The 13,625-nt window shown below is 34.6% G+C and overlaps 2 protein-coding genes across 5 annotated transcripts in view; both read left to right on the top strand.

Moving 5' to 3' along the window:
- The window catches only part of LOC123555601 (thrombospondin-1-like), a 246,666-nt gene that overhangs the window by 183,612 nt on the left and 49,429 nt on the right, over positions 1-13,625 (top strand). The gene's annotated exons all lie outside the window — the stretch shown is intronic.
- The window catches only part of LOC128558439 (uncharacterized), a 69,633-nt gene that overhangs the window by 40,557 nt on the left and 15,451 nt on the right, over positions 1-13,625 (top strand). For all 3 annotated transcript variants that reach the window (XM_053547607.1, XM_053547608.1, XM_053547606.1), the window contains one exon: positions 2,739-2,897. In XM_053547607.1, coding sequence (XP_053403582.1) covers positions 2,739-2,897 — 159 coding nt within the window. The remainder of the gene's footprint in view (positions 1-2,738; positions 2,898-13,625) is intronic.

The following is a 13,625-nucleotide window of genomic DNA, read 5'->3' as shown; positions in this document are numbered from 1 at the left end:
GGTTTAATTGAGTCTCCTCACGGCTCCTATCACCAGCTTAAGCGGAATTGTATTACAAAGATATTGAATAGACACCATGATCCCATAGGACCAGAAAATATAAAAACACTGAATCCAAGTAAGGGGAGACTTTTTACAGCCTTCAAACGGCACTTAAAGACTGATGTTGTGTTAGTTAATAAAATATATAAGATCGTTTGGAAGAACAGAATGCAACAAAGCTAAACCACAGCAGACTCGGTCTGATTGTTCGTGAGACGAAATGGAAAGTACACGCCAACTAGCATCGGCTGAAGCGGCACCCTTTTACAAAGTTATTTAGTGGACGCTATGATCCCAAACTCAAACTAAGAAGATAAAGAGTTTTAGACCTTCCCTTTGAAAATAATGACATTTAGTGGTATGTAGGTTAGTATGTCAAATATTGGGACTAAAGATGACTTAAGAGAAGAGTATCTGATACTCTAATAATAAGATATCATAGTGTAATTGCCTTTGATCGTTTGATGACTCTTTTTGCTTTGTTTTTAAGAATGTACAATATGAAGGTCACGGTGACGTTTCTTTCGAAAACTATTTCTGATCAAGAGAATGTTTGTGCATTCGGCAATTAAACCTCATATTAAGACGATGTAAGCGGAATAGAATTGATTTGCAGTTCGTTATGTCAAAGGTCAAGGTCACGGTGGCTTTAAGACTGAAAACAATTTTCTATCAATAACTCTCCTAATGGCTTTGTTCATCTTGTCGGTGTTTCAACACAGATTTTCATATATTCTATTTACCCTTGTTAAAGAAAACCAATCTGTAGTTGAACAAATAATTTAACTGTTTATAATGTCAAAATAAGGTAATTTTGGAGAAAATTAACTGGTAGTGTAGAGGACATCATGAGTTATGCAATATACACTGAGCATTTATAATTGGTCACCTTATTTTAAATAATTCGATTGATATCACAGGAAACTCATGGAACATTGTAAACAAGAAATGTCTTTAAAAAGACAAACGGCGTAGAGGTAATAATGTTTGGCGCATGAAAAATTCAGAATTAAACAGGATGTACAGACAGAAAATATTTGAAATATGCATATATATGAACACATTATTCATTTGCAAATATTTCAACTAAGCAGCAAATTTAAATGATCAAGAGGTATCCTTTCAGTGATAGAAGCTCAAAATGATTTGACGTCCTGGGCTGATTCTGAAATAATTTCGTGTTGGGTCAGAATCCCCCATAAGTAACCCACTAGCACAATATGTCAACCAGCGTACAATTAGTTGGACTGGAAAAGGCTAAAGCAGTTGACATGAAAATAAACCCCTAGCTTTTAAATCACTAGTAGTGACCCCCATAACTCTAATTACTTGATTAAGTTCTCAGTTTAAAAAAACAAACTTAAAGCAAACAATCGAACATTTGCAGATTGGGATACCTTCAATAAATGTTGAAATCTTTTTTATTTGGGTAAAGTAATAGGTAAATACTTACATAATATATGATGGAATAGTGATTTTTAAGTTTAATTTGCACATTGTTGTTGTTTGCATAGTCATTATTTTCATGAAATTTAAAAATTTGCAGCTGACCTACTGGCCTCCGTTGGTGTTGTTATTGTTTTTGTCTGCACTTGCCAGAGCGGGGCTTCAGTGGGGAAATACCCCTGGTGTCAAATTATCTAGGGAATAACTCAGTTTTGTGAAAAAAAACCAAAGAATTCTTAAATTTTCTGCTTTATTTTCACGAAGAACAAGAATTTGCCGTGTGTGCGAAACCGCGTACAGTCAGACACCGGGTACACTGACTCTACAGTTACAACCAGCCGCAACTCATTCATCCATAAGCGAGGTACGCAACGGGGGAAGAAGTTTACTTTCGATATCTCAAGCGGTGATAAATTACTAAAAACTTTAAATTAGAATATATCATTTTAGTTAAGTGTAACAAAACTACTAAATATGTTCCATTTAATATGTGCCTTCTGATAATCAATGTCATTTAAGACTTAATTTAAATGGTTTATCTTCTCAGCGCGCACCTGTTCCGTGTCCCGATAACTACAAAATCTAGGTCAAAACCCATGTTATTCAGCTAACGCCGAAAAACCTTTATTGATTAAACGTGATTGCATGTCACGTTATATTTACATAATAACATACTTTAGAAGTTTCTAGACATTGAATGACAAACCCTTTTTAAGGTTTCAACAGCTACCGGTGTTTTAATTAAAAACTATAAACTGAAATACGTGTTATACCTGCTAATTAAGAACTTTCAGCAGTTGATAAATACATGATCATTTTATTTGTCTTTTTGCTGTACATCAAATGCAAAATCTGTCCAAGGGAGATTATTTGAAACTATTAAATTTCAAAATGCTCCGGTGAAATGTCTAAGTGACATTTTTAAAAAAAATATTAAATTATCACGATGATGACAACTGATTTTCTTTTTATTTCATCGATATTATAAGTCTAGCTCGTAATTTCACGAGACTGTTTTACAGTTGAAATAAGCGAGTGATATCTCTTAACAATTGTTTGCTTTTAGCCTGCAGGTGAACATTTTGCCGTTTCCATAAAATAATAAACACTAGTTACAGAAACAAAAAAAAAAACAAATAAAAATACATCTTATGAATTAATACTTGCAAACTGAAACTGACCGATTGTAAGTTTTGTTAAGTGTACTGTAATTCAGAATTTGAAACCGTTGTTTTTGTCATTTTTTGCAGGGTAGAGAGGTAGCCAAAGCAGTTCGCCATTCCCCATGTTTAGAGGTAGAAGATACAGATCTACAACATTATTTTAGTATCTTACAGAAGCTGCTTTCAGATCCTGCATATTTGTCTGCCAATACCAATGCGCAGAATGCTAAAACGAAATTATTACAGGTAGGTGTTATTATAGATTTTCAGTAAAAAAATAAACGTTCATATTCTTAGACTTATTAACAGTTAGAAAGAAAACAATACAAGCATTATGCCTAACCGAGTGTGAGGGGATATACAGAAAAGTCTGTTTGTCAGTCGTTCGCAAATTAAAGTGTTCAAACTATTATTCAAGAGCTATTTGCTTGATTTCAACGAAATATTATAAAAAAAGTACAACATGATTGTACTAAAGCAAGTTTAACAAACTTTGATTTTCTCAGGCTTTTTTCATATTGAATGATTTTTGCCAAAGTTTTAATGGATTTTCGACCATATTTATATATGCCACTTTTACCATGTAAGATTAAATAACAAACACGCATGTACACTTAAAACTCTTTTAACGAAATACTTGTTGTTTTTTTAGCTCACCTGAGCTTTTGTGACCGCTCAATGTCCGTCATGCGTAGAGCGTCGTGCGTCGTCCGTCGTGTGTCCGTCAACAATTCCTAAATAAAAATCTTCTTCTTGAAAACCACTGGGCAGAATTACACCAAACTTCACAGGAAGGATCCTTGGGTGGTCCCCTTTCAAAATTATTCAAAGAATTGAATTCCAAGTAGAACTCTGGTTATTATGGCAACCAAAAGGAAGAACTTAAAAAATCTTCCTGTCCAAAACCACAGGGCCTAGGGCTTTGATATTTGATGTAGCATCATATAGTAGTTCTCTACCAAGATTGTTCAAATTATTCCCCTAGGGTCAAATATGGCCCCACCCCAGGGGTCACATGGTTTATATAGACTTATATAGCTAAGGAAAGAACTTTAAAAATGTTCTTGTCTGAAACCACAAGACCTTGGCCTTTGATATTTGGTATGTAGCATTGCCTTATGGTCCTCTACTAAGATCAAATTATGCCCCTAGAGTGAAAAGAGGTCCTGCCCCGGGGGTACCAAGTTTTACATAGACTTATGTAGGAAAAACTTTAAAAATCGTTTTGTCTGAAACTGCAAGGCATAGGCTTTTGATATTTGGTATGTAGCATTGCCAAGTGGTCCTTTACTAAGATTATTTAAAATCATGCTCCTGAGGTGAAAAGAGGCTCCACCCAGGCGTTCCCAAGTTTTACATAGACTTATATAGGAAAAAACTTTAAAAATCTTCTTGCCTGAAACTGCAAGGTCAAGGCTTTTGATATTTGGTATGTTGCATTGCCTAGTGGTCCTTTACCATAATTGTTCAAATTATGCCCCTTGGGTGAAAAGAGGCCCTGCCCCGGGGGTACCAAGTTTTACATAGACTTACATGTATGTAGGAAAAACTTTTAAAATCGTTTTGTCTGAAACTGCAAGGCCTAGGCTTTTGATATTTAGTATGTAGCATTGCCAAGTGGTCCTTACCAAGATTATTTAAAATTATGCTCCTGAGGTGAAAAGAGGCCCCACCCAGGGGCTCCCAAGTTTTACATAGACTTATATAGGAAATTTTTTTAAACATCTTCTTGCCTGAAACTTCAAGGTCAAGGCTTTTGATATTTGGTATGTTGTATTGCCTAGTGGTCCTCTACCATACTTGTTCAAATTATGCCCCTTGGGTGAAAAGAGGCCCTGCCCTGGGGGTACCAAGTTTTACATAGACTTATGTAGGAAAAACTTTAAAAATCGTTTTGTCTGAAACTACAAGGCCTAGGCTTTTTATATTTGGTATGTAGCATTGCCAAGTAGTCCTTTACTAAGATTATTTAAAATTATGCTCCTGAGTTGAAAAGAGGTCCCACCCAGGGGATCCCAAGTTTTACATAGACTTATATAAGAAAAAAACTTTAAAAATCTTCTTGCCTGAAACTGCAAGGTCAAGGCTTTTGATATTTGGTATGTTGCATTGCCTAGTGGTCCTATACCATAATTGTTCAAATTATGCCCCTTGGGTGAAAAAAGACCCTGCCCCGGGGGTACCAAGTTTTACATAGACTTATATATGAAAAAAATGTAAAACTTCTTGTCTTGAAGTTCAAGGCTTAAGCCTTTGATATTTGGTATGTAGCATTGCTTAGTGGTTCTCTAACAAGATTGTTCAAATTATGCCCCTGGGATGAAAAGAGGCCCAGCCCAGGGGGTCATTTGTATATGAGTTATATAAGAAAATATACTTAAAAATTATCTGATCATATTTCCTAGACTGTTAAATTATAATTACCTGATGACCCAAAGTTACTAAGGGTCACTTGACCGTGACCTTGACCTAATGACCTACATTTTTGTTTTTTAAGATACAGCCTTGAAATTTGAATGACATATTATACAGTTTTGGACCCCGATCTTAACAGCATAGAAATTGGACCATGTCAGTAACTTACGATAAAGATTTCAATACTCGTCTTTAATGTTCTTATTGTGACCTACTGACCTACTTTCTTGTTTTTGAAGCTACAGCAAATTGATTTGGACCATATGTAGAACTTTTGATACAGATTTCAATACTCATCTTAAATATTATTAACCCTGACCTACTGACCTACTTTCTTGTTTTTGAAGCTACAGCAAAGAGATTTGGACCATGGACCACCTGTATAATTTCTTAACAGATTTCAGTACTTATCTTGAATAATCTTCACCATGACCTTCTCACCTTGTTTTTTTTTAAGCTTTAGCAAAGAAATTTGTTCAAGCGAGCAATTAAACTCAGGTGAGCGATATAGGGCCATCATGGCCCTCTTGTTCCATTTTTTTCATTTCGAATTATCCATTGTTAATAACATATCAAACGAATTTTAAAATCGATTAAGGTATGATCCACTTAATGGTGAATATTTTAAATGTTCAGAACAATGTTTCAGCAATATACTGTATCCAGGGAGAGACTTGTAAAAAAATATTTAAATAACATTTACCGTGCCGTTTTTTTTTATAAATTTTGTATAATTCATGATTTTCCGTCAAGCTCAGGAGGAGACCAATTTCAAAGTGATGGCCACTGCCCAAACGTTTGCAGAGAATTCATTATACCATTCATTTTACTAATAGTAAAAAAAACGTCCAATTATTGGTAAACAATTATAAAACACAAAATAAAACTGTAAATATCATTTCTAGGGTGCCACAAGTAAAAGGATTTAATGAGACAGAATTGAAAACATTGAAAAATTAAGGTCGTGTCCTGTGGGACTTTTTTTAATTTTGCTCACTTCATTCAAAAATAACCTTAGGGCAGAAGAAATATAGAACTTCACCCGCATGTAATTCAAAATTTTTAAAAATGATCAGCACCCTTCTGTTTAAGAGGTAAATTGACTTTGAACAGCAAGAAATCACTAAGTCTTATCAAATAAAAGTTCTATATTTTGCCTTTACTCTTTAGATTGCGTATTGTTGAAGTAATGTAGGTAGGTTTTACTTCTGCCCCAAGGGGATTAAATGTATAATATAAGATCCAATTTTCATATTTAGATACATGAACAATTACTTCATATGGTTAATATAAACATAAACTTAACTATGTGATATGTATAATAAAATAGTATTATTAGGTTTAAAATAGTACAGACTGTATACCAATAGGTTATTTAACCTTGTTCTGTACAATACATATATATATGTATGATATATTTGGACGAGTGCCAAAGTAGAGAACGAATTATTCAAAACACAATGTCTTCTTGCAAATCCCCACGGAGAACATACGCCTCGCCAAGGGATCAGTCTCACGATTCTTAAGATCCGTAGATCTGCACTGCCCCTGTTGAGCTGAGCAGAGGAGATTATTTATGTATTAAGTCGTTCACATATTATAATAACATTTAGTTATCTGAAGCATATCTTTTTGAAACTGACATGTGAACTAATCATATCTACATTTCAATCAACACCCGTTATAAACACAATAGTTCGAAAGTGGTGGAAGCAGACCTATAACAATCTCAATAGATCTGGGTACCATGGCAGAACAATGTACTGCTTTCTTTCCTTTGGCAACAGTTGGAAGAGTACTCTAGAATTTGTAGAATACTGCTCAGGGTAGACAAAGGAAAATGGCCTATTACAATGTAATATTCTAACACTTTCACGAAATAACCTCAAAATTTGGGTTTAACGTCAATTCGACACAATTATAGGTAATATGGCGACCGGAAGATTTAAATGAGCGAAACTTTGTGTAAAACAGATTTAAATTTGGTAAGGATGTATGATTCTTTTCTACAATTAAGGGTTTCTACATACATTGTTGTTTGAAGAACGTTAGTTTGTAAGACTTATAAAAGTAAAAATCAAGTAACATATAATCGTACTCGTTTTTATTCTATAGGGCATTTTCTTCACCCACCATTTGGGCATTTCTGAAATTAAGTTGAATTAAGAAATTGTGTTTTTTTTTATAAAACACATAATATTCCATGTAATGTTAGAGGGATTTCAAAATATAAAAAGTATAAAGTCCACAGGTCGCCCACCACGACATTATGAAAATGTTGCAGGCTTGTTAGATAGAGCCTTTTTTTGGATTGTGCAGTGAGAATGCGTGCTACCGCCCACACTTTTTAGCCCCCGGCTTAGCAGAACTCAACATTTGCACATCTCACAAATACCAAAAAGCAAGATTCATTTGACGATGTACATGGAACCTTCAATGATACACACAGTGCAATGCCATGAAAAGAGTCCTGTGGTCCCCATTTCAAACGATGTGCTTGCCCTAAACGGGACCTTTATTTTAAAGTAGGGGACTTGGATTTATACATGACACTCTGTGTCGTTGAGGCTTACATTTATGCCAAATAAAACTAAGATTGCTCAATGCATGTCAAGGTTATTGCATGGGCAATCTCTAAAATGACATATGACACCTACGAACAAAATTTTATATACTTAAATAGAACACACACATTTCAGAAGTTCGTAAATTTACGAAGTTGTCTAAGAATATAGAAAGTAGAGAAAAAATCTAACTTCGTAAATTTACGAACAAAAAAGACAACGAGCGAAAATTAATAAAAAAAGATATATTAATGCAAACATTTGAAAACCTTCACAGGCTTTACTGCGTAAATTTACGAACAAAATCTTATATACTTAAAAACACACATTTTTCACAAGTTTGTAACTTTACGAAGTTGTCTACGAATGTAAAAAGTAGAGAAACCTTCGTAAATTTACAAACACACACAAAATATTTAAAAATCAACCCATTTTCCAGACTTCGTAAATCTACGTACTAGCTCAAACTGATAAAAATTGTATATTATTGCAAACATTAATTTTGAAAAGAATCACAGCCTTGAATTCGTAAATTTAAAAAACCTACTATATTTAAAAACCAGGTCCTATTTACACAATAAGACCATTTCCAGATTTCGTATATTTACAGATTTGATCAAATTGAGAAAACATGTCCATAATTGCAAACATCTGAAAAAAAACCTCAGAAACTTGACGTCGTAAATTTACGAAAAAAAAAGTTTATACATTAAAAAAACCCACAGAAATTCGTAAATTTACGAACTTGTCTGAAAATGTATAAAGTAGAAAAAAGTTTAATTTCGTATATTTACGAACATTCCTAAATCTGAAAGGTCCTTTTTCATATGAAGAAGCCTTTTTCCAGATTTCGTAAATTTATAAACATTTGAAAAACCTTAACATTATTGACTTCGTTAATTAACGACCTAGCTAAAGTTGATAAAAATTGTCTATTATTGCAAAAATCTGAAAACCTTTTAGACTTGACTTCGTAAATTTACGAAAAAAGTATATACTTACATAGTACACACATTTTCAGAAGTTCCAAATGTACGAAGTTGTCTAAGAATTTAGAAAGCAGAGAAAACAATTCTTAAATTTACGAACAGAAAAAAATCAGTCCTTTTTCGAACATGGAAAAATCATTTTCGAGACTTTGTATATTTACGAACTAGCAAAAATTGATAACAGTTATCTATTATTGCAAACATTTGAAAGTCTTCACAGCCTTGACTTCGTAAATTTACGAACAAAATCTTATAAACTTAAAAAAACATAAATTTTTCAGAAATTCGTAAATGTACAGACACAAAAATAATCAATGCATTTTCTAACATAATAAAAACTTTTTCCAGACTTCATAAATTTACGCACTAACTCAGATTGATAAAAAAAAACATATATTATTACAAACATCTGAAAAAAAAAACATTAAAGAGCTTGACCGTGTTTATTTACGAGCCTACATTTTATATCATAAAATCATATCCAGACACTGTAAATTTACACACTAGCTCTTACTGACAAAAAATCGTCTAATATTGCAAATTACAAACATCATTTATCATACTTAAAAGACATATTTGTTTTTTAATTTCACAAATTCACGAATTTGTTTTAGAAAATATAGAAAAATCTGACATTTTGAATATACCAACATCGCTTTTTGTACTTCATAAATGTATTAACTAACTCAATTAACTTAAATGAAAAAAAAATGTCATTAAAATTTTGAAAAATATCAAAACATTGACATTGTAAATTTACGAAAAATTGTCCACATTTCAACAGTTCGTAAAATTACAAACTTGTTTTGGAGTATTTGCAGGAGAGAAAGGCTAGACTTTGTAAATTTACGAACAAACAAAAATATATATAATAATGTCAAATTTTATGAAAGTTGAAACCTTGACTACGAACGTTTACGAAAGGAAAGACCATTTTTGACATCAATATCATTTTTCAAACTTCGTTAATTTACGAACTTGCAGAACTTGTCAAATATGAAAAAAGCAGAATAAAAAATCATAACCTTGACTTTCGTAACTTGTATACAAAATTTGGTACATTAAGAAAACAACACATGCTTCAAAAGTTTGTAGATTTAAGAACGAACTAGCCAAATTTATAAAAATGATCAAATATTGAAAAAAATGAAAAACATCAAAAATGTGATAACTAGAGGGTTAGCAATAATTTGACCAGGTAGTCTAGTTTTAATTTGACAGATTTTATAAAAATCAAGTGGCTAATATGGCTGATAGAATGTAAAGAATGTTATTCTCTCTGATTTGACCTAGTGACCTATTTAAGATCTCGCAATAACGGGATTTGAACTTGACCTTTTTTATAGAGACAAACATTCCGACAAAGGTTTTTGACGATGAACTAGAAAATGTGGCTTCTGTGGTGTTAATAAGATATTTCCGTGATTTGACCTAATGACCTAGTTTCTGATCTCATGTAACCAAGTTTTGAACTTAATATATTATTAGGTTTTTATATAAATTCTTACAAAATGTTAAGAAGATTAACTAATGTAGTCTCTAGAGTGGTAAGAAGGCTTTTCTCAAATTTATTCAAATAGAGACGTTTTGCTCCTTGTAGGGGCCACTAGAGCTAAATAATGGAAATGCCTTAAATGACTTCTTTTCATGAAACTTGATATGTAGCGTCATTTTAAGATCCTCTATAAATTTTGTTCAGTTTGGGCATTTAGCCCCCTTAAAGGGTTGCTAGAGCTAAAAATAGAAAAGTCTTTAAACAATTTCTCATAAACCGCGTGATCTTGATCAAACTTGGTCTGTGGCACCATTATAAGGTCATCTTCCAACGTTTCCATGCCCTCACTCCTTTGATAAAGAAGGGGTATATTGTTTTGTCGATGTCGATCGGTCGGTCGGTCGGTATGTAGACCAATTGGTTTCCGGATGATAACTCAAGAACGCTTGAGCCTAGGATCATGAAAGTTAATAGGGAGGTTTGACATGACCAGCAAATGACCCCTATTGACTTTGAGATTAGTCGGTCAAAGGTCAAGGTCACAGTGACCTGGAACAGTTAAACGGTTTCCGGATGATAACTCAAGAACGCTTAGGCCTAGGATCATGAAAGTTGATAGAGAGGTTGATCTTGATCAGCAGATGAATCCTGTTGATTTTAAGGCCATTAGATTACAGGTCAAGGTGACAGTGACCAGGAACAATTAAACGGATTCCGGATGATAACTCAAGAATGCTTTGGTCTATGATCATGAAAGTTGATAGGGAGCTTGGTCATGACTAGCAGATAGCCCCTATTAATTTTGAGGTCAGTAGGTCAAAGGCTAAGGTGAAAGTGACCCGGAACAGTTAAACCGTTTCCGGATAGTAACCTTAGAATGCTTGGGCCTAGGATCACGAAACTTGAGAGGAAGGACCAGCAGATGACCCCTATTGATTTTGAGGTCAGTAGGTCAAAGGTCAAGGTCAAAGTGACCCAGAACAGTAAAACCGTTTCAGGACAATAACTTGAGAAGGCTTGGGCTTAGGATCAAGAAACTTAATAGGGAAGTTAATCATGACCAGCAAATGACCCCTATTGATTATGAGGTCAGTAAGTCAAAGGTCAAGGTCACATTGACCAAGAATAGTAGAGCTTTTGTGTACAGTGACAAATGATTTCATTTCCTTGTGCAATTACTGAATGCATCAAGGGGGGCATTTCGTGTTCTACGAGCTCTAGTTCAAATGGTCTGCTTCGTTTCGTATAGGGGACACCAGAATTTGTTTTTCAATGACAATGCATTTTGGGATCACTACAACAAAATAAGGTAATATTTATTATGCCCCCTTCGAAGAAGGAGGGGTATATTGTTTTGCAGATGTCGGTCGGTCGGAATGTAGACCAATCCGTTTCCGGATGATAACTCGAGAACGCTTGGGCCTAGGATCATGAAAGTTTATAGGGAGGTTGGTCATTACCATCAGATGACCCGTATTGATTTTGAGGTCTGTATGTCAAAGATCTAGGTCACAGTGACCCTGAATAGTAAAACGGTTTCCGGATGATAACTCAAGAACGCTTAGGCCTAGGGTCACGAAAGTTGAGAGGGAGGTTGGCCATGACCAGCAGATGACCCCTATTGATTTTGAGGTCAGTATGTCAAAGGTCAAGGTCACAGTGACCAGGAACAGTAAAATGGTTTCCAGGCAATAACTTAAGAACGCTTGGGCCCAGTAACAGGAAAATTGATAGTTAGGTTGGCCATGACGAGCGGATGACCCCTTTTGAAGTTGAGTTCATTAGGTCAAAGGTCAAGGCCACATTGGCCAGGAACAGTTAAACGGTTTCTGATCTTCTTGTCTAAAACCATAGGGCCTAGGGCTTTGATATTTGGTGTCTAGCAAAATCTAGTGGTCCTCTACCAAGATTGTTCAGATTATTTCCCTGGGGTCAAATATGGCCCCACCCCGGGGGTCACATGGTTTATATAGACATATAGGAAAAACTTTATAAAACCTCTTGTCCAAAACCACAGGGCCTAGGGCTTTGATATTTTGGATATGACATCATCTAGTGGTCCTCTACTAATTGTTCAAATTATTCCCCTAGGATCAAATATAGCTCCGCCCTGGGGGTCACATGGTTTACATAGACTTATATAGGGAAAAACTTTGAAAATCTTCTTGTCCAAACCACAAAGAGTATGGCTTTGATATTTTGTAATGTAGCATCATTTAGTGGTTCTTTACCAAGTTTGTTCAAATTATCCCTCTAGGGTCAAATATATGGACCGCCCCAGGGGTCATATGGTTCATATAGACTTATATAGGGAAAAACTTAGAATCTTCATGTCAAAAACTTACATCATTCAAATTTAGACCACATGTATAGTTTTGAGTGGCAAGATGAACCTTGACATGAGTTGATCTTGATCTTGACCTAGTGACCTACTTTCACATTTCTGTAGCTACAGCCTTCAAATTTGGACCACATGCATAGGTTTGTGTAACGAAAAAAACGCTGACCTTGTTATTGACCTAGTGACCTACTTTCACATTTTTGAAGATACAGGCTTCAGATTTGGACCGCATGCATAGTATTTTGTTCCAAAATTAAATTCGAACTTGATTTTGACCTAGTGACCTACTTTTACATTTCTCAAGCTACAGCCTTCAGATTTGAACCGCAAGCATAGTTTTGTGTACTGAAATGAACTTTGATCTTGAGATTGACCTAGTGACTTACTTTCACATTTCTGAAGGTACAGGCTTCAAATTTGGACCACTTGCATAGTTTTGTGTTCTGAAATAAAATTTTACCTTGATTTTGACCTAGTGACCTACTTTCACATTTCTCAAGCTACAGCCTTCAAATTTGAACCACATGCATAGTTTTGTGTACCGAAATGAACTTTGATCTTGAGATTGACCTAATGACCTACTTTCACATTTCTGAAGCTACAGGCTTCAAATTTGGACCGCATGCATATTTTTGTGTTCTGAATTGAAATTTGACATTGATTTTTACATATTACCTCCTTTTACATGTCTCAAGCTACAACCTCCAAATTCGAAGCACATGCATAGTTCTGTCTACCGAAATGAACTTTGACCTTGAAATTGATCTAGTGACCTGCTTTCACACTTCTCAAGCCACAGCTTTCAAATTTGGACCACATACACATTGTTTTGTACCGAAATGAAATTTGACCTTGATTTTGACCTTGAGCTAGTCTTGAAATTTGGAACATTCAAAAATGGCTCAGTGGATGGTGCCTATATTACTCTGTAATCTCTTGTTAGGTTAATAGGTTAAAGGTCAAGGTCTGATTAAACCAGAATGGTAGAACATTTGTTTACAGTGACATATAACTTCTGTTCCTTGTGCAATTACTGAATGCATCAAGGGGGGCATTTCGTGTTCGACGAGCTCTTGTTTTAATAAACTTTTTAAAGATGTTCACTAAACTTGATCAGAAGCAAAGTAAGATGATCAAGGTCATCTTCAGGCGAGCGACTTAGTTTTAATG

The sequence above is a fragment of the Mercenaria mercenaria genome, chromosome 7 (genome assembly GCF_021730395.1).
Source record: "Mercenaria mercenaria strain notata chromosome 7, MADL_Memer_1, whole genome shotgun sequence".
Lineage (NCBI taxonomy): Eukaryota > Metazoa > Mollusca > Bivalvia > Venerida > Veneridae > Mercenaria > Mercenaria mercenaria.
Note: the sequence above shows the minus strand (reverse complement) of the source record. Positions and strands in the feature narration are given on the sequence as shown.